The sequence below is a fragment of the Rutidosis leptorrhynchoides genome, chromosome 5, assembly GCF_046630445.1.
Source record: "Rutidosis leptorrhynchoides isolate AG116_Rl617_1_P2 chromosome 5, CSIRO_AGI_Rlap_v1, whole genome shotgun sequence".
NCBI lineage: Eukaryota > Viridiplantae > Streptophyta > Magnoliopsida > Asterales > Asteraceae > Rutidosis > Rutidosis leptorrhynchoides.
Window position 1 is genome coordinate 289,896,285 of NC_092337.1, and position 23,160 is coordinate 289,919,444.

The window sequence follows — 23,160 nt, forward strand, 5'->3', positions numbered from 1 at the left end:
AATTCACATATGTTCGTCCAAATGAGAAAAGGATGTATAGGATATAATAATAATTAATAAACGAGTGAATTAGAATTAGCAGCATCAATCTACCGACAGTTTTTATTTTTAATTTATTATTAATAATTAAAAATAGATAATAATCTTAATACTATTAATCTTTTAAAACTAATAATAATAATAATATTGATAAATATAACAGATTAATTTTATCACATAATTATTTACATAGAATGATATATTATAAGTTTCTATAGAATTTATAAATTACCTATATTTCAATATTCATAAAAAATAATTATGTATAACATTTATATATTACATATATATTAACTTATAATTATTAATATATATATATATATATATATATATATATATATATATATATATATATATATATATATATATATATATATATATATATGTATATATATATATATATATATATATATATATATATATTCGTTATTAATTTCGTTAAGAAAAATAAAAATATTTAGTAACCCTAAAGTTGATGCAACCCACTTACGCACCAGCATTTATTTTTATTTCCTTATATGATCGTATTTAAATTTGCTTAATCACATTCAAAATATCAAATGAGTGTTACCGTCGTTTACTGAATAAATTCAAAATCAAAAAATGTATATTTAATATACTTTATTTATATAGATGTGTTTTAAATAATAATTATCATAATATCATATTTCTATTTTATTTTACATAATTAATTTTAATAATAGCAACATATAATATTTCAACTTATATTTTCATTTATTATTATATATATATATGTATATATACACACATATCTATTTACAATTAATTGTTCGTGAATCGTTGAGAATGGTAGAAAGTCAAATGAATATATGAAATAGTTCAAAATTTTTGAGACTCATCCTAATAGACTTTGCTTATCGTGTCGAAATCATAAAAGATTAAGTTTAAATTTGTTCGAAAATTTTCGGGTCGTCACACGCAAATCCAAAGAAAATCGAAGCCATCGAAAATATGCCATCTCCTAGAAATAAAAAAGAGGTGCAAAGTTTAACGGATAAATTGGCCGCATTAACAAGATTCTTATCAAAATTCGCAGAGCGATCGTTGCCATTTTTCGAGACGTTAAAAATTTGCCTAAAGAAAACGGATTTCAAATGGACAGAGGAAGCAGAAGTTGCGTTTCAAGAGATGAAAAGGCTGTTAAAGGAATTACCGACGATGACTGCGCCGATTGCAGGAGAGACGTTAATACTTTACTTAGCGGCATCAAAAGAAGCGATAAGTTCAGTATTGATAGAAAACAGGGGGCAGATATGCTCTTCAAGTTAAAACTTAGTTATTTCTTATTCAATAGGCATTTAAAATTTTATGTATTATGTTGTGCGAGCAGGTACAAATGCCTCTATATTTTGTTAGTAAAGCCTTAACAGGAAGCGAATTAATTTACCCTGCCATTGAAAAACCGGTTTATGCGCTTGTGCATACGGCCAGACGCTTAAGGATATATTTCCAAGCGCATCCAATAATGGTCTTAATAGACCAACCAATAAAGTAGGTATGACGAAAAATAAAATATTGTCAAAAGCCTAAAATTGCTTGAAAAATTCTTGCAAATTTACATTCGCTGATAATTGTTGAGCAGGTGCTATACAAACTAGAAAATTCTGGTCGCATGGCCAAATGGGCTATTGAATTAGGTGAGCACGAGATAAGCTTCTCACCAAGAAGTGTGGTAAAAGGGCAAGTCCTAGCAGATTATCTGGCTGAAACAGCCGAAGACATTGAAATATCGCATGAATAAAAAGAAATACCACCTCCGCCAGAACAGCTGTGGGAAATGCACACAGATGGGGCTTGTGGTCCAGAAGGCATAGGGGCCGGAATAGTCCTGAAAAGTCCAGAAGGAGAGGAATATACCTTTGCGCTACGTTTTAGCTTCCCTGTAACAAATAATGAAGCTGAGTATGAAGCATTATTATCTAGAATGCGAGTAGCGAAATACTTGGATGTGAAAGAGTTATAAGTATATGTTGATTCATAGTAGTTGCAAATCAATTCGACCGGATATTTGAAGCACATGATGAGTCGATGCAAAAGTATATGAAACTTGTGCAAGAACTTGCGGTAGACTTCGATATATTCCAGATAATGCAGGTTTCAAGAACATTGAATAAAAAGGTGGATGTGCTCAGTAAGTGATGTCAAAGCTAAGGTATACGAAATAGTTTATATTTTACTAGGAAAAACTATTAAATACGATACAATTTTATACAAGATATTTATTTATTTATAGAATGGATATACTTAAACCTTGCTACAACACTTATAGGCAGTGTACCTAATCGTAAAGTAGTGTAGTTTTTAGTAAGTCCGGTTCGTTCCACAGGGAAATCTTTAAACAAAGCTTAACGCTATATTAGTTTACTTTTATAAAAATACAAACATATATATAAGTAATATTATTATTATAAAGGGGGGTTTTTACCGTTTAATGACCGGTTTGTCGATTTTAAGACTTTAGTCGCAGTTAAAACCTAATGTAAAATATAAAATAAATACAAGACTTAAATTAAAGCGTAAAGTAAATAACGATAATGAAATTGCGAATAATAAAAGTGCGATAAAATAAATTACGATAATTAAAAAGTATGATAATTAAAAGTGCGATTAAATAACAATAAATAAAAGTGCGATAATTAGAAGTGCAATTAAATATAAAATAAAGGAAATTAAATATGAAATAAAAGAATTATGCTACGAGACATTAATATAAAAAGGTTGAACATAACTTACAATAGCGTAGCGTTACACGGACAGAATTTCGACTTACACCCTTACAACATTCGCTAACATACCCTTATTATTAGAATTAAAATTAAAATTAAAATATAAATTATATATATATATATATATATATCGTTTACGTATGAATGAGGAAGAAAAAGATTATGAATTGCGATCAGAATTCGGTTGCTTTTATAGGAAAAGTCGAATTTTGGGGCTCCGCGACTCGCGGTGAAAACCTCTTCAAACTCCGCGAGTCGCGGAGGTTACTTTTGCAGCTCAGAGGAGTTTGGCTCTTTGTTTACCGACGGTTTATAATATATATATAATATATATATAATTAATATAATTAATTAGATATTATATTATATTTATATGCATAGTTAACTTGTAATTTTTAGTCCGTTGCGTCGAGCGTTAAGAGTTGACTCTGGTCCCGGTTCTGGATTTTCGAACGTCCTTGCGTACAATTTTATATTTTGTACTTTGCGTTTTGAATCTTGTACTCTTGTGATTTCGAGACGTTTCTTATCAATAATTGGAACCTCTTTGATTGTCTTTTGTTCTTTTGAGCTTTTTGGTCGTTTGCGTCTTCAATTCGTCGAATCTGTCTTTTGTCTTCACCTTTTATTATTTAAACGAATATCACTTGTAAATAGAACAATTGCAACTAAAAGCTTTTCTTTCTTGAGGAATAATGCTATGAAATATATGTTCGTTTTTAGCATTATCAAATATTCCCACACTTGAGCGTTGCTTGTCCTCAAGCAATATTGTCTTGAAATACTAGAATCACTTCTTTATTCTTCATACTTTGTACATCAGTGATTTCTATACGGCGGTATAAACAATGGTAGTAACGATATGGTTTACAGTCCCACATGACTATAAAAATTTAGATCCATTAAGGAAATTGGATCTTTATGAAAACATTTGATCTTTTGAAAATTAAATCTAGTTTTTCCCCTAGATAAGTTTTCCGGAATAACCCTTTACCGGTGTTTGCAAAATATTTTTGTGGGTTTGGTGGGTTTCAGATTTGAAAATTTTAGCTCAAAACTTGCGGTTTTGTGTCACCCACTTGCTAACCTTGTATTTGGAAAGCAACACGTCCAGTTTACTTGTCCCGTATATTACCTTTCGGTAAACTACCGTCCGGTTGTAAAGGAAAGCGTTGAACAAGCAACTGTTAAGGCAATGTCCCCTGACATGCTTTTAATTATGGTCTATAACGTGTCGGACGCAATTACTATCCTTGGTAGGAGCAATAGTAAAGCTCACCCTTATAATTTTTCGGTATGGCACAAGGTCCTGTCTTTGACCACTATGCAACCACCGTTCTTACGGTTGACACCCGATTTAGTTCAGGTGACCTAATGAATTCCAGGTGAATTCCTAGGATTTTACGTTCAATGGTAATGAACGCATTGAAAATAGGGTTTTCAGAAAACAAATCGGTTTGTAATTTTGATCAAAATATTTTCTCGTTCAAGCTCGAGTTTAGATATCATTGAATTCCATGAGTTTGTAATTCTCAATCTTTAAGGTCAATCTCTAGGATTGAGTAATATCAGTCTTAAAAGCTGATTTTTAATCTTTAAGGAGATTATCCTTTCTGGGGATCTGATTCATTAGTCTTATCCAGCTAATTTGCATGGTGCCCCCCCATTGTACGAGATAAATCCTTCTCATGGTTAGGATAAATCTGACCACTTGGCGACCCTGTTTAATGCTGAGGTCCGTGGATTTCCTGCTGATTTTAGTGATGACTTTTCTAGATTTTTCGTCAACCTACAGCTGGTCTGGACGACAACTTCATGACCTAAATCAAGAAGCGCGTTTCTTTTTCGGAAGACTTTACTTCCTTTTAATGATGGAATTGATTCATCATGTAGATCCATCTCTTCTTTTCTTTCATCGGGTAAAAACAGTTTAGTTTAGTCCAAAGCAAAAGTATTTTCAGTTATTTGTTACAGATATATGTGACATATGTTTAAGATAACTTAGTAAATTTTCCCACACTTGGCTTTTATTTTCCTTTTTATCGTCCTCTATTCCATTTTAAATGAATTTTAACATTTTAGTTTGTTTCTTAATTTATGTCCTTTCCGAGGTAACAATAATTTCGGTGTTAAAACCTAGTTTTATCGTTCATAAATATGTATAAACATGATTTTGAATTCATTTAATTGAAAATTTTGAAAAATTTTACTAGAATTGGGTAGTCAGTATATAAGACTAGGGCTGTTCTTTTTTATCAGAGAGCACTAGATTCTAATACAACTACTGCTTTACTAGTATTTTTAATGGTAACCAAGTGTATAAAGTAAAAATTTTTAAAATCCGAAAGAATTTAACCCCTTTCCACACTTAAGATCTTGCAATGCCCTCATTTGCAAGAAATCAGTAACAATTTAAATTATTGAGGGTGATTTGTGTGAAAATGATTAAATTTTACCAAAGTTTCCAAATATATTGGCGTTTGTTTGCTGAATGATAAATGGTGCACATCATTTGTTCATTCCGTCTTGTTGTTATTTCACATATATTTTGCATCTTGTCGTCAAAATTAGTTGCTTTTGCTGAACTTAATGCCAGTCTTTGAAAATGCGTTGTTTTACCCTGTTGTGTACATAAGATAAACTGCAAATATATATACATATTTTTGAAGTTTGGTATATTACCCCACATTCAAAAATTATTAAAATCTAAGAATAAAAGTTAGACAATTATAAAAAATGATTACAATATTAACAAAAGTATTAAACGTATCAATAATTACAAATTACAAAATAAAAATTAAAAAAAATAATAAGTATACTAAGGATGATATTGGTACCAATAGGGGTTCCAGGCATAACCATAGGTGCTATAGAATGCTTCGGCAGGGTCATACGTAGGATACAGTGGCTGCATCTCTATAGACCAGGGAGGGAAGATGGGTTTCGGTGTAGGAATATAGTTTCTACCTATATGTTGGCAATGAGCTATGATTTGGTTCTGATGAACTTGCCAATCTTCAAATGCTCTCTGTCTAGCATTTTCGTATTCCTGAGAAGCTATAAACCTATGCATTTATTGCATCTCATTCCCCCCTCCTACATTACCTTGCTGCTGGTTTCTCTCCACCTGTGGATGTCTACCATGGTATCGTACTGCGGCGTTATTTCGCCTCTTCAAAACTTTCGCACCATGGTATACATTTAAACCTATAGTATCGCGGGGTTCTGGTTCTTCTACTAATAATCCCCCCGACTTATATCCACACCGAGATATTCACCAATCAAAGTAATTAAAATACCTCCTCCTATTATGCTATGTGGTCGCATCCCCCGAACCATAGCTGATAAATAATAACCCACACAATATGGTATACTTACAGCGCTTTGTGGGTCTCGAATACACATATGGTAAAACAAATCCTGTTCATTTACTTTTTCCTTGTTCTTACCCCTTTGTGTAATCGAATTAGCTAAAAACCTATGTATCACTCTTAATTCGGCTCTATCTATATCCAAATAAGAGTAATTTCCCCCTTTGAAACGGTGATGGCTTGTCATTTGACTCCACACACCGTGTGTATCAAAATTTTCATCTATCTTTCTACCGTTTAGTATCAATCCTCTACAATCGGCAGACGCTAACTCCTCAGGCGTATATATACGTAAAGCCTGAGCCATGTCCAGTAAAGACATGTGGCGCATCGAACCGCCTAACAAAAATCTAATAAAAGAACGATCGGTTAAACTAGCTACCCGATCATTCAACTCTATACTACATAACAATTCTTCACACCATACTTTATATACAGGTCTACGTATGGTGAATAAATGTACCCAGTCATTAAAAGAAGAATTACCATACCTCTGTACAAGTAATTCCCTAATTGGCCCGGCCAATTCTACAGCTTCTAAGGGTCCCCATTCTATGACCCTTGGTACCTCAACAACCTTAGAATGAAGAGTATGCAAACCCCGTTGATATTTTGGATAATCTATCCAAAGTCTGTCAAATCTCAGGTTCGGGTGCAACTCTTCCAAGTGCATATCGGAAAAGGTCATGACTGGATGAGGTATATCCTGCTTGTAGTAGTTATCCACCTCTTGTTGTTCCAAATTCTTAGCAGGAGCATTGCGGGCTTGGGATGAAGATTCACCCCTTTCATTCTGCAAAACACATCAAACACAATTTTTATGCATCCAAATATGCATTAGTTTCAGCAAAATCATCAATCAAAATAATTACAATGACATTATCAATTTATATCAAACTTAAGCTCATTTTCATATTTTCATCAAATCTACACTTTTTCAAATAAGCATATACGAAAATGTTCGCCAAGTTCATAATCATTCAACTCAAATAACATGTCAAAATAATCATTACTAGCAATTAAACAAGTTTCAAATGGCATTATCTTTCAAAAATCAAGTTCATGAATTTTAGACTTGAAAAAGTCCACTTTAATTCTCAAAATCATGTTTAGGCTCAAAGTTTTGATCATTCAACTACCTAGACATGTTACACTACTTATTTTAGCAACAATTCATGACAAAAATCGGCCATAACCTGTTTATATCAAAAAGCCCCAAATTTGTTCAAGAACACAAACCCTAGATTACTCAAAATTTGAAGTTTAAGGCTTCTAATCATGTTAAACAGCATCAATCTAGGTTATACAAGCATAATACATAAACAATTTAAGCCTAATTACACTAAAAAACATCAAAATCAAATTGGGGAAAAAATTGCTCAAGAACATCAAATTTCGAATTAAATGGTGTTTAGGTGTAGAAATTTACCGTTTTTCTTGAGTAATTCTTAGATAGCATCCTTCTCAACATGATTTTAGCAAAAGATTTGGTGATTAACGGTTAAAAATTGTGATTTTGGGGGTTTTTTCTCGGGTATTTTCGGAGTATTTCGCAGCTATTTTCTGTTTTGGTGGGTTGGGGACTGAGCTGTTCTGCGGTTATATTTTTTTTCTGTAATCCGACTCCTCCGCGAGTCGCGGGGATTTACCCTCCAAACTCCGCGACTCGCGGAGTTTGGTATATTTCTTTTTTTTTTTTTTATAATCATTAACTTATTAAAACAATTAAGTAATTAATTTTAAAATTTTGTTTCCCTTGTTATTTAGGACGAGGTCGTTTCGGATCGATGTCCTAGTCCGTCCTTCGACAAAATTTTAAAATTTGTCTTTTTGTAGCGATTGTTTTAAAAGCTAAGATTTTTGGGTTTTTTCAATGTTTTTGGCATACTCTAATTCAATAAGATTAAAAATAATGATAATAAAAGTTCTCGTCCCTCCCTCGGGTAAAGCAATTTCGGTTCAAAGACCTAGTCTTCAACTTACGATGAATTTTAAAAATCATATTCTTAACTTAATGAGATAAAGTAAATTTTTGTTTTTAAATTCACACAACTTAAATATAAAATTCAAAATTAATATTAAAAATTCACACCAAACTCAAAATTTGAAATGCATAAAATTAAAAATTCATATTTTAAAAATTAAAAGTTCACACCAATATTAATTTAAAAATTCATATTATAAATTCACACCAAACTTATATTAATTTTTTCAAATATTTACAATTTTAAAAATATTGATTTTACAAAGTTTACAATATTTATAAAGGGTTCAAATATTAATTTTTTTAAAAAAACATGGTAAAAATAAAATTAAAAATCTTTTTGTCTTTTTATCCCACTTTAATCAATCAAATATTATCAAAAATATGTGCCCCTCTTTTCGGTAAAGTAATTTCGGTTCCAAGACTTAATTTAACTCATGACGAATTTTTGAAATATTTTGTGTTGATTGATTAAAGATATTTATACCTTAAGAATAAACGTTAAATTTCGCAGTGATGTAATAAATTTTTGAATGATATCAATAATTTCGGTCGCCAAACCTAATTTTATTCAATACCAATTTAATACTTTTTAGCGAACAAATTAGCGTTTATTATCAAAAGGTTAAAAATAAAAATAAAAATAAAAATAAAAAACTGTACAGACATACCTGTGAAATAGATTTCTTAGTTATATGATCTATCCCATTCATAAGATAGTCGGTTTAATTGGTTTTCCATGGCTACATAGGCGTAACCGCGAGCATTCAGTGTCTTTTCTTCTAAACATGTGAACGGTCCGTCTCTGCATAAAGTAACAAATTCGGTATTTGAATAGGTTTGATTATTGGAACATTTACCTCCATGTGACCATTTTCCGCATTTGTGACATCGTTCTAGGTGTCGTGCTCTTCTTTTCGCTGCGGATTTTGATTTTCCTTTACCAAATTGTAACTTATTATCTTCGCATCTGGATTCTTTTCTAACTCCGTCCATTCTTTCTCTGATTACTGATACTATTTCACTCGGTAGTATGTCATTATTACGTTTAGTGATCAAAGCGTGTAGCATTAGACCATGGTTTAGTTCACAGGCAGTCTTCATTTTGTAAAAACCTAAAAAATATAAAAATTCAGAATGGGGGGAGAAGACTAGTTCTTTAGGGTCTGCTAGGGAAAGACCATTCGGGTTCCATTTTCGAGAACTACACGAAAACAGACAATCTAACTCTAACAGAAATACATATTATCCTTTAAAGACTTGATTCTCCCCACACTTAGTTAGCTGTGGTGTCGAAATTGTGATTAACTTCTTTGTCGACTTCCATCGGACCATGTATGTAATGTTTAACTCTGTGACCATTAACTTTAAATTCAATCCCATTTGAATTTATTAATTCTATCGTTCCGTATGGGAAAAATCTTTTGACTATGAATGGTCCAGACCATCTTGATTTCAATTTTCCAGGAAATAGCTTGAATCGTGAATTGAAAAGAAGAAATCTGTCTCCTTCTTTAAATTCTTTTGAACTTCTGATTCTTTTATCATGCCATTTCTTCGTTCTTTCTTTATAGATTAACGAATTTTCGTATGCTTCATGTCTTAATTCTTCTAATTCATTTAGTTGACTTAATCGTAGACGTCCGGCTTCATGTAAATCAAGATTACATGTCTTCAAAGCCCAAAATGCTTTGTGTTCAATTTCTACTGGAAGATGACATGCTTTTCCATAAACAAGTCTAAAAGGTGTGGTTCCAATTGGAGTTTTGTAGGCTGTTCTAAAAGCCCAGAGTGCATCCTCCAATTTAATGGACCATTCCTTCGGATTTGATCCTACGGTTTTCTCTAGAATACGTTTTAAAGCTCGGTTGGTATTTTCAACTTGTCCACTTGTTTGTGGATGATATGCGGTGGAGATTTTATGAGTTACTCCATATCTTTTAAGAACTTTCTCAAGTTGATTATTACAGAAATGAGTACCCCGATCACTTATTAAAGCTTTCGGTGTTCCAAACCTTGCAAAAAGACGTTTTAAAAAGTTGACTACAACTCGTGCATCGTTAGTTGGGAGAGCTTGTGCTTCCGCCCATTTAGATACATAATCAATGGCTACGAGTATATATAGATTATTATTAGATTTTGGAAATGGACCCATAAAGTCAATACCCCAAATGTCAAATACTTCACATACTTGGATGATATTTTGTGGCATTTCATCACGTTGACTTATTTTTCCGGCCCTTTGACATGCATCACAGGATTTGCAAAGAAGGTGTGCGTCTTTGTAAATTGTAGGCCAATAGAATCCAGCTTCATAAACTTTTCTTGCTGTTAGTTGAGGCCCATAATGCCCTCCTGTTGGTCCTGTGTGACAATGGTTTAAAATTTTACTAGCTTCATCTCCAAATACACATCGGCGTATTATTCCATCGGGACAACTTTTAAACAGATGTGGATCTTCACAGAAATAGTGTTTTATATCACTGAAGAATTTCTTTCATCTTTGGTACGATAATCCTTTTTCAAGGAATCCACAAACTAAGTAGTTTGCATAGTCTGCAAACCATGGGATTTCTTTATAATCTATCTTCAATAGATATTCATCAGGAAAGTTGTCTTGTATGGCCGATTCATTCAGAACTTCTAATTCGGGATTTTCAAGACGAGAAAGATGATCAGCGGCGAGATTTTCTGCTCCTCTTTTATCTCGGATTTCAATATCAAACTCTTGTAAGAGTAAGATCCAACGGATTAATCTTGGTTTAGCATCTTGTTTTGAAAATAGGTATCTAAGAGCAGAATGGTCGGTATAGACCACCGTTTTTGCTAGAACGAGATATGAACGAAATTTGTCAAAAGCAAAGACAATAGCAAGGAGTTCTTTTTCAGTAGTTGTATAGTTCGTTTGTGCTCCTTGTAATGTCTTACTAGCATAATATATAGGTTGAAATCGTTTTTCAATCATTTGTCCTAAAACGGCTCCCATTGCAAAATCGCTTGCATCGCACATTAGTTCAAATGGTAGATTCCAATTTGGTGTTATCATGATCGGTGCATTAGTGAGTTTCTCTTTAAGAATATTAAAAGATTTGATACACTCATCTGAAAAGATGAATGGCGCATCCTTTTCTAGGAGTTTATTCATAGGAGTGGCAATTTTTAAAAAATCTTTTATGAAACGTCGGTAAAAACCGGCATGCCCTAGAAAACTCCTAACTCCTCTAACATTTGTGGGATGTGGAAGTTTAGCAATTACATCTACTTTAGCTCTATCCACTTCAATTCCTTCTTTTGAAATTTTATGTCCAAGAACGATGCCTTCTTTAACCATGAAATGGCATTTCTCCCAATTAAGTACTAGATTTGATTGTTCGCATCTAATTAGCATTCGTTCCAGATTAACTAGACATGATTTAAATGTATCACCGAAGACTGAAAAGTCATCCATGAATACTTCCATGCATTCTTCTATCATGTCGTGAAAAATCGCCATCATGCACCTTTGAAAGGTTGCAGGGGCGTTACAAAGTCCAAATGGCATGCGTTTGTAAGCAAAAGTACCATAAGGGCACGTGAATGTGGTTTTCTCTTGATCCTCGGGTGCTATTGGAATTTGAAAATATCCGGAAAATCCATCTAGAAAACAATAGTAACTATTTCCGGCTAATCTTTCCAACATTTGATCTATGAAAGGTAAGGGAAAGTGATCTTTTCTGGTGGCGTCATTTAATTTTCTATAATCAATACACACACGCCATCCTATTACAGTCCTAGTAGGAATAAGCTCATTTTTCTCATTTGTAATGACAGTCATGCCACCCTTCTTAGGCACGCATTGAACTGGGCTTACCCATGGACTATCAGAAATTGGATATATCAAACCTGCATCTAGCAGTTTAATAATCTCTTTCTTAACTACATCTTGCATATTAGGATTTAGTCTTCGTTGGCGTTGCACATACGTTTTATGACCTTCTTCCATAAGGATTTTATGTGTGCAATACGAAGGACTTATTCCTTTAATATCATGAATCTTCCATGCAATGGCTGGTTTATGAGCTTTTAACACAGAAATGAGTTGTGATTTCTCATTTTCAGTAAGAGAAGACGATATTATTACAGGTAATTCAGATTCACCATGTAAATAAGCGTATTCCAAATGGTTTGGAAGTGGCTTTAACTCTAATTTCGGAGGTTCTTCTATCGATGATTTATATCGATATCTGTCTTCTTCTTTTAGCATTTGAATTTCTTCTGTTGTTGGTTCATATCCATTAGCTATAAGTGTAGCTAACATTTCAGCTTCATCAATTGGTTCATTACCTTCTCCTAAAGAACATTCTCCTGTTCCTTGTAATTCTGGAAATTCTTCTAATAATTCTGCATGTGCATCTATAGTTTGAATATAATAACATGTATCATCTGCAGATTGTGGTTGTTGCATTGCTCTATCAACTGAAAAGGTAACACTCTCATCCTCTATACTTAGGGTCAGTTTCTTACCGAACACGTCTATCATTGCTTTAGCCGTGTTTAAGAATGGTCTTCCTAATATGAGAGGAACTTGAGAATCTTCTTCCATGTCCAAAACAACAAAATCTACTGGAAATACTAAAGTTCCAACTTTAACTAGCATGTTCTCCATTATTCCTCTAGGATATTTTATTGATCTATCGGCTAGTTGTATGCTTATTCTTGTTGGTTTCAATTCTCCAAGGTCTAGTTTAGCGTATAGTGAATACGGCATTAGATTTATACTAGCACCTAAGTCTGCCAATGCTTCTATTGAACTAAGACTACCCAGAAAACATGGAATTGTGAAACTTCCTGGATCAGATAGTTTTTCTGGTATCTTATTCAACAGCACTGCTGAACAATTAGCATTCATAGTAACAGCCGAGAGTTCTTCCATTCTCTTTCTATTTGAGATTAGATCTTTTAAGAATTTAGCATATCTTGGCATTCCTGAAATCACATCAATGAAAGGAAGATTTACATTTATCTGTTTAAACATATCCAAAAATTTGGATTGCTCGGCTTCAAGTTTTTCTTTCTTCATTTTACTCGGGTAAGGAAGTGGTGGTTGGTATGGTTTAACATAAGGTTTATCCTTAACTGTGTTATCTTCATTAACTTTTTCAACTACCGGTTCTTTTTCCTTATCTTGATTAGGTTGTGGTTCTTGTGGAGTAGGAATAGTTTCATCAGAAGTTACAGGTATTTCAGGTGGTTTAAGTGTTGTACCACTTCTTGTGGTAATGGCTTTAGCTGTTTCATTCCGGGGGTTAGCATTTGTATCACTAGGTAGACTTCCCGGTATTCTTTCACCTATTAACCTTGCTAGGTTACTCACTTCTTGTTCCAGATTTTGAATACAAGCTTGTTGATTTCTAAATGCTTGAGCATTTTGTTCATTGGTTTGTTTCTGAGATGTGAAAAACTGCGTTTGAGTTTCAACTAGCTTCGTCATCATATCTTCTAAATTCGGCTTTTTATCATCGGTTTGTTGTGGTGGTTTGTTTTGAAAATTAGGTATTTGCTGATTATAAGTATTATTGGATACTTGTTGATTGCTAGGACCTTGTTGGTTGTTGTATGGAATATTTCGGTTATAATTTTGGTTTTGATTGTAAATCGGTCTTCGCGGTTGATAATTATTCTGATAATTATTTCCAGGCCTTTGGTTTATGTATGAAATATTCTCTCTTTGTTCCATTGTTAATTCAATACTGAGACAATCTTTTGTCAAATGTGGTCCTCCACACTGCTCACAACAAATTCGTATTGAGTGAATATCCTTAGTCATCTTTTCCATTCGTCTCTCCACAGCATCTATCTTTGCGGAAATGGAATCTAAGTCATGGCTAGAATCGGCTCTAGCTGCTTTAGATGATCTAACGATATCTTTTTCTTGGTGCCACTCATGTGAGTGGGAAGCAGTGTTATCAATAATTTTGTAAGCATCAGTTTCGGTTTTCTTCATAATAGAACCACCAGCTGCTATATCTATGTCTTTCCTTGTAGTGATGTCGCATCCTTGGTAGAATATTTGTACTATTTGACAGGTGTCTAAACCATGTTGCGGACATCCTCTTAATAACTTTCCATATCTTGTCCACGCCTCATATAGAGTTTCATTTGGTTTCTGTGTAAACGTAACAATTTCTGCTTGAAGTCTTACGGCTTTAGATGCAGGAAAGAATTGTTTAAGAAATTTGTCAACTAAAACGTCCCATGTATCAATCGCCCCTTCAGGTAATGATTCCAACCAATCTTTGGCTTCTCCCTTTAAAGTCCAGGGAAATAACATGAGATATATCTGTTCATCCTCCACTTCTCGGATTTTAAATAGTGTGCAGATCCTATTAAAGGTACGTAGATGTTCATTTGGATCTTCCTTCGGCGCACCACTAAATTGGCATTGATTAGTCACCATGTGTAGAATTTGTCCTTTGATTTCATAATCTGGCGCATTAATGTCTGGATGAGTAATTGCGTGACCTTGGCCAGTGCGTTTAGCTCTCATTCGGTCTTCCATACTTAAAGGTTCCAGATTCTCCATAATTGAATTTGTTGAATCGGTATCACTAGATGATTCTGATTTAATGGTTCGTTCCTCAACAATCTCTGTTTGAATGATTGGTGGCTCCGGAGGAAGGTTTAGTGGTTCAGGATCTACGAACCGTTCCTGAATATTTTCCGGATTCTCAATTGTGAGGTTGGGTTCAAAAAATGGATTATCGGAAATTTGAACTGAAGTACTTGGTTGACTGGATGACGATTCTAAAGAAAAATCAACGGCGGTAATATTTGCTAAATGTCTTGATCGAGTTACAGGTGGTGAACGTACAAAAGGTGGTGAACGTCTTGCTCGGTGCATTCACTGAATATCCTATTAGTTTTAAAAAGGAAAGAAAAATTATAATAAGTTATCCAATCAATAGACTTTTCTGATTTTGCCCACGTTTCGAATAGCCAAAAGATGCAGCAGAGGGGCAGGATTCGTTTGGTCTCAATATAATTGAGGACTGTTTGGCTCCAATAACCCGGTCCACGTACAAATCCAACTATTACTACGAACCAGAAAATTTTGATGTCTATTAATTTAACCACTTAAAATAAATTTTCGTAATTTTAAGAAATTTAGATAAGAAGTAGAATAAAAATCTATGTCCTAAAACTAGAATAGCGAGAAATAAGAAAGAAAAAGAGTTCGTCGAAAAAGGTCGAAAAAGAAAAAAAATGGTTGAAAAATAAAAGGTGACGAAAAAAATAAAAGAAACTTATCAAAACTTAAAAATACTTAACTAACCTAACCTTATTACTACAACTAACTTAAAATTATAATCACAAATTGATATTACTAATTGGAATGATAATTGGTACATAGTAAAAGTCGTCTAAAAATATTAAAGCTTACAGGAAAAACTAAATCTCAAATGGAAATAACTTAAAAAGAAACTAAAACTTAAAAAGGCGTCGCAAAATTTTAAAGTACCTAAATCTTAGTCTAAAGAAAAAGCACTTAAGTAATTCTACGGCAAAGCCTAAAAATCTAGGAGTAAAAATAACTATAGCAAAAACTAAGTTTAAAATTAAATATGAGCTAAAAATACAAAAGTTACGCTAAAACGATTAAAAAGGGACAAAATATAAAAATATACAAAAAGTTGTAAAAAGTACAATTTTTATAAAAATATTATTTTTATATTATTTATTTAATAAAACTATTAATTTTACAATTTAATAAAACTAATTAATACTAAATACATAAATTAAATAAAAAGTAAAAGTTAAAATAAAATTAATTATAATAATAATAATAATTAGGGTTTAATAATAATTAATTAATAATTACCGTAATAAATGCAGGATTAGGGTTTCTGTTCGTGTGTCAGGTACCCTCCGCGAGTCGCGGTAATTAATGCAGAAAACCCCGCGAGTCGCGGGGTTCAAAAATTCAGATGACAGCTTTAAATTCGACGCGTTTTTTCTTTATTTATTTTTTTTTATTTTCTGTTTTTAATTTTTTCTATAAATAAAAGATAGTTAATAAAACTTATATTTTTATAAACTAAAATAAAAATAAAGAAACTTATAAAACTTAAATATTTAACAAAATCTTAAAAATACTTATATTTTTCTTTTTATATTTTCGAATATTTAAAACGTATTTTTACAAAAACGAATTTTTAATAGAAGTAAGCTAAAAATCTTTTTTTTTATATTAGCGTTGCGCTTCCGGCTTTTAAGATAGTTCCCCGGCAGCGGCGCCAAAAATACTTGATGTCAAAGCTAAGGTATACGAAATAGTTTATATTTTACTAGGAAAAACTATTAAATACGATACAATTTTATACAAGATATTTATTTATTTATAGAATGGATATACTTAAACCTTGCTACAACACTTATAGGCAGTGTACCTAATCGTAAAGTAGTGTAGTTTTTAGTAAGTCCGGTTCGTTCCACAGGGAAATCTTTAAACAAAGCTTAACGCTATATTAGTTTACTTTTATAAAAATACAAACATATATATAAGTAATATTATTATTATAAAGGGGGGTTTTTACCGTTTAATGACCGGTTTGTCGATTTTAAGACTTTAGTCGCAGTTAAAACTTAATGTAAAATATAAAATAAATACAAGACTTAAATTAAAGCGTAAAGTAAATAACGATAATGAAATTGCGAATAATAAAAGTGCGATAAAATAAACTTACGATAATTAAAAAGTATGATAATTAAAAGTGCGATTAAATAACAATAAATAAAAGTGCGATAATTAGAAGTGCAATTAAATATAAAATAAAGGAAATTAAATATGAAATAAAAGAATTATGCTACGAGACATTAATATAAAAAGGTTGAACATAACTTACAATGATTAAAAATAGCGTAGCGTTACACGGACAGAATTTCGACTTACACCCTTACAACATTCGCTAACATACCCTTATTATTAGAATTAAAATTAAAAATAAAATATAAATTATATATATATATATATATCGTTTACGTATGAATGAGGAAGAAAAAGATTATGAATTGCGATCAGAATTCGGTTGCTTTTATAGGAAAAGTCGAATTTTGGGGCTCCGCGACTCGCGGTGAAAACCTCTTCAAACTCCGCGAGTCGCGGAGGTTGCTTTTACAGCTCAGAGGAGTTTGGCTCTTTGTTTACCGACGGTTTATAATATATATATAATTAATATAATTAATTATATATTATATTATATTTATATGCATAGTTAACTTGTAATTTTTAGTCCGTTGCGTCGAGCGTTAAGAGTTGACTCTGGTCCCGGTTCCGGATTTTCGAACGTCCTTGCGTACAATTTTATATTTTGTACTTTGCGTTTTGAATCTTGTACTCTTGTGATTTCGAGACGTTTCTTATCAATAATTGGAACCTCATTGATTGTCTTTTGTTCTTTTGAGCTTTTTGGTCGTTTGCGTCTTCAATTCGTCGAATCTGTCTTTTGTCTTCACCTTTTATTATTTAAACGAATATCACTTGTAAATAGAACAATTGCAACTAAAAGCTTGTCTTTCTTGAGGAATAATGCTATGAAATATATGTTCGTTTTTAGCATTATCAGTAAGCTGGCTGCCTTAACGTTCAGCCATTTCAAAAAAGAAATTTAGGTGAAGGAAGTGAAAGTTAAATCCGTTGATACAGACGGCATATCTGCTGCAGTCGAAAAAGATGAACCAAGTTGGATGACACCGATAGTGGAATTTCTGAACATTGGAACATTGCCAATAAATTCCACAGAGGCCAGAAAAATTAAAATGAAAGCACCAATGTATTTGCTAGACAAAGGCATCCTATATATAAAATCTTTTTTGGGACCTCATCTGTGGTGTCTTAATCCAACTCAAGCAGAATCAATTATACGGGAAGTGCATGAAGGGAAGTGCGCTTTACATTCAGGGCACAAAATAGTTGCGTCCAAGATAATGCAGCTTGGGTACTATCAGCTGTCAATGTATAGAGATGCCGCAGAGGTAATACACAAATGTCGGTCATGTCAGCTACATGCGTCGGTAAGAAAAGCTCCGCGATATCCAATGATACCAGTCACGTCTCCATGGCCATTCTGCAAATGGGTAATTGATATAGTGGGACCATTCCTCACAGGACCAGGAGGGGTAAAGTTTTTGATTGTGGCCATTGATTATTTTACAAAGTGGGTAGAAGCGAAACCGCTCAAAACAATTTCAGGCAAACAAATATGAAATTTTGTATGGGAGAACATCGTCTGCCAGTTTGGAATACCAAATGAAATAGTAAGTGACGATGGTACAAAATTTGAAGGTAACCCATTCAATGATTGGTGCCAAGAGCTAAAAATAAAACAAACATTCACATCAGTTGCACACCCCCAGGCAAACGGCCAGTGTGAGGTAACAAATCGAGATATCGTGTTAGGTATCAAAGCAAGACTTGGTTGTACCGAAGGGGTTGGATAGATGAACTACCAAACATGCTGTGGGCACATCGCACAACTCCAAAATTCGCGACTAATGAAACACCTTTCAGTTTGGTGTATGAGTCCGAGGCTGTAATACCCGCAGAGATAAATGTACCAACCATGCGTGTAGCTTCCTTCGATGAAAGTAGCAATAGCGAAGAACTGCGTAAAAATCTAAATTTGGTTGAAGAGCGCAGGGAAATGGCGGCAATAAAAGAAGCAATCAACAAGCAAAGAATCGCAAGCTACTATAACAAGGGCGTACAACCATTATATTTCCAATTAGATGATTTGGTATGGCGAAAAAATGAAGCATGCAGAGCGGAAGATACGAGTAAACTTGGACCTAAATGGGAAGGACCATAAAAGGTTATTAGTGTAAGCGATACAGGGGCGTATCGGTTAGCAAGTTTAGATAGAAGAGCAATAAAACACACCTGGCATGCACAAACACTTAAACGATGCTACATATAAAAAACAACAGAGGGATTGATCACCCCAAAGCAGCTGTTTGAAATTTTTATTATGTAATTTTCCATTTTCCATTGCAAACATGACAACTAAGTGTTGATCAAAAGATGTTTGAAATAAATTGAATCATTCAGTTTAAGCTAATAACTTATGTATTTTTACATTTATTGATTGCATGCCCCTAAGCTACATAGGGACACACTCCGATCTCAAGTAGAATAGTTTAGTTTGGTTACTAATACTATTTTTTAATGGTGACAGTAGTAAAATATTGGATTGTTTCAAACGCTTGAACACCGCGCAAGACGGAGACTTGCACAGTCTAGATTATAAAATACAAGTTTGGTTTACTTGTTTAAATAACCTGGACATTGGCGTGGCCGGAAGACTCTTGAACATAGACATTGGTCTGTCTATAATAAGGATAAATTACATTGGATTGTATATGCGTAAACACTTATAAATTTTTTTTTATAAAAGTCTTAAGTATAAACATACAAGCATTGGTTTGCTTATTTTGTGTATAACATTGGATTGTTAGCACAAGAATAAAAAGATCATGAAAAGATTGAGGGGTCGCTCCCATCATGAAATCATAGCATTTATTCTAAATTAGAGTTATGACATGCATATAAATTGTAATGAATCGTTATACCCGCCATAATGATTTTATGAAATGCGATGATATAATTGCAGATAACCAATAGATATATTCGATTATAATAGTTAAACCTACCAATTACTGTTGGTCAAAAAATATAAAGTCTAATGCTTAACATCATAGCGTGACTTGCACAAAAAATAAACTAGTATATGCTAATATATAAAAATAACAAAAGGGGTGGCTTGGGTGGAACGTTGCTCTATACTAAGGTGAATATGACATCCTCGCACGCAGTGATCAGACGTATACCCTGCTTTAAACAGAAAAGAAAAATATAATATAGGGATGCGAAACCTCCAAGATTGCAAGGCACATCCCTCACTAACAAAAAATTGCCACCCAAGATGGACAAATGACATCAATTTCAGGTAGCCTAACAAGTTCAGTTAAACTTGTCGTTTACAATCTCCTGGGCGAAGACATTAGAATCATTGACTAAAAGCTGCAAACGGGGAATGGGGATCTGTTCGAGTCGGGCACAAGCTTGGTCGCATCTTTCTTTTTTTCCATCAGAGAGAAGCTCAACAACATTCAGAGGAATGGAGGGGGGTACATACATCTCCTAAAAAATAACATCCCAAAACTAGGTGCGCTCATAAGCACGCACAGCCACCATTGCTGCACCAAACCGCTGCTCGACAGCTTTGCAATCAAGAGCATGTTGGATGATTGTCGGTAAACCCTTCCGTAGAATGTCATACTCTGCCTTCACTGGTTTTGCACACCATGATTGTTGGGCTGCAATCCAGTCACTAAAACTTTCATTCAGAAAGATGACATGGCTCTCGGGCTCCTTTAGCTTTGCAGACAAAGATGAAATCTCAGACTCCATGAATTTCTTCTCAGCGTTGTGCTAGTCTTCATCCTGCTTTCTCTTCAACATAATAACATTTATGCGCTCCTCCGCCTGCACATGTGTGGTTACAGCAACTGCAAGTTGGGCAGTTAGTCTGGCATTGTCCTCTTCTAACGAATTTATTTTGGCTACTTCTGTCGATGATGTTGCCGGTAGATTGGCAAGAGCAGCTGATTTTTGGTGCAGACGGTTCAGATCTTTGGCCAAATTGAATAATGTCAACTGTGCATCAACATAGAGCTCTTCAGATGGAGAAAGGTTAGCAAACTTCTGTATTAACTGATGCGGGATACAGGATTGTAGAAAAGAAAATTGTTCTACAAACACTGGGAGTGGCACTTTCATAAACTCATTGACATTAGGGATCAATGGAGATGAATCGTCAGGGTTCAAGCATGCACGCTTTGTGACAACCCGGAAATTTCTGACCAATTTTAAACTTTGATCTTTATATGTTTCCGACACGATAAGCATAGTTTGTTAAGGTAAATCTCAAGAATTTTAAACTATGTTCATACATTCATTTAACCTCGACCAAATTTTGATGATTCACGAACCATTATATAAATGGATATGATTATATATATATGTGCAGTTTATGCCTTCAGAATGTCAACAAGGTATTTAAATGTATAATACTTTACATGAACGTATTTGTTTCAATATGATTATCGAAGAAATTAAAAGATAAGATCAAATGATTGAATTATCAAAAACATTGAATTGTGATTACGAGTCTCTAATGAGAGGTCCACATTGATTTGAGAAATCTTTCCTTTTTAACGGTATTCGGAATAATTGGTAAAGTGATTACAAGTAAGAACAAATAGGTCAATTAACGATAACTGGACAAAGGTTTGTAGAGATTAACTTTCAACACAATGATTGCCTCGTGTTTGTTGATAAGATAATTATTAGTTTTCATAATATTGAAAACGTAATATGACATAGATGAAATCTTTTAAGAAATGAATTTGAATAAATACAATAAGTCGAAATGTTATTTGTTAGAACTAAATGTATAAATAACTTGCAACGTGTATTTAAAACGTGTTCATTAAATATATATGTTAAGTACACGATAGTAACACTCGCTTAGTGATGCGATTGATGATATAAACGCTAGTACCTATATGAACTATATCTATTTAAATTTTAAAATGAAAACGTTACATGATACAATACTTTCTATTATGTAAATGATTTCAAATTATAATTTGAAATATAATTAGTTTTTGAAAGACTAAATAATATATTACTAAATAAATATTTCTAGTATATATAAGTTACATTCTTAAAAGAAAATATATTTATATTTTACAAAGTAATAGAATATAATATTAACTTACTTATAAAACGTTTTGATTTAAAATAATATTATTAATACTACGATAATTAACGAGACAATGATTTATAGAAGCAAATGACCAAATCACTCAGATGATCAAGTTACATTTAAAATGATATAGTTTATTGTCAATGTAAGTCTAATTATTTATAATGGTACACGTCGCGTAACGTTTAGTACAAGTTTTCTCCGCGTACGAGTTAGCGTTCGAGAAACCGAAACCGGAACATAAGTCGAGAGACAATGTACGTGTCATTAGAACTAAAATTACAATTTAACTATGCAAATAAATATAATATAATATATAATTAATTATATAAATTAAATATAATATATATATAATAATAAAAAAATGTGTGTCGGCAACATTGTAAAAGGATCTTTGCTGGTGACAAGTCTCATGCGATTGCATGAGGATTTCCTCACCAAACCATGCAATCGCATGACATATTAGGTGAGGCACACTTGTTATAAACCGAACGATTCAGGTACTCGAGCATTCAATTTTCCTTCTTATCTTCTTACACTCTCTATAATATATTTATAATATTATTATTATTAATATTATGATTATTATTATTAATCTTATTATTATTAGTATTAGTAGTATTAGGAGTGATATTATTAGTATTATACATAAAATACTACGACGAGGTTCTGCTCGCGTGATTTCAAAATGGGCTTTTTGAGAGGGATAAAGCTAAGGAAATTATGGGTTATCGCTATGGAGGTTATGGGTATGGTTCAGGGGTATAGCTCGTGAGGTCAACCTAGCGTTTATCATCTCCGTTGCATCTACGTACTTTCCTGCAATATTGAATCTCAATATTGATACGTGAGCACTCATAACTTAACTTTTATATATTATTAGTGTATCCCTGACTAGTGCTCGAGTATTTAGGATTATGCATGCTTGTACGTTTAATATTGTTGTTAGATAGTTTATGTTGAATCCTGAATTAGATACATATGCTACTAAGATAGTGTATATGATATGCATGTCGTTGGAAAGCTAGCGAAAAATTAAGAACTTTTCATTTAGAACTCGAATGGTTTCGATGAACAGATTAGAAGTTATAGTCAACTGAATTTTTGTATTATTGTTAAAATGATTATTATTACTATCGTTGTTATTATCGCCGTTATTATTATTATTATTATTATCTAATTATTATTATTATTATTATTATTATTATTATTAT

At 32.9% G+C, this 23,160-nt stretch overlaps 2 protein-coding genes across 2 annotated transcripts; both read left to right on the top strand.

The window, feature by feature from the left end:
- Positions 1-1,011: 1,011 nt before the first annotated feature.
- Positions 1,012-18,617, top strand: LOC139849424 (uncharacterized). The gene is made up of 4 exons (XM_071839083.1): positions 1,012-1,287; positions 1,391-1,477; positions 17,790-18,152; positions 18,414-18,617. The coding sequence occupies exons 1-4, from the start codon at positions 1,012-1,014 to the stop codon at positions 18,615-18,617; spliced, it is 930 nt and encodes a 309-aa protein (XP_071695184.1).
- A 14-nt stretch (positions 18,618-18,631) lies between these two features.
- On the top strand, positions 18,632-18,985 carry LOC139849425 (uncharacterized). Its single transcript, XM_071839084.1, has one exon. It carries the CDS (start codon positions 18,632-18,634, stop codon positions 18,983-18,985), a length of 354 nt encoding a protein of 117 aa, XP_071695185.1.
- Positions 18,986-23,160: the final 4,175 nt, after the last annotated feature.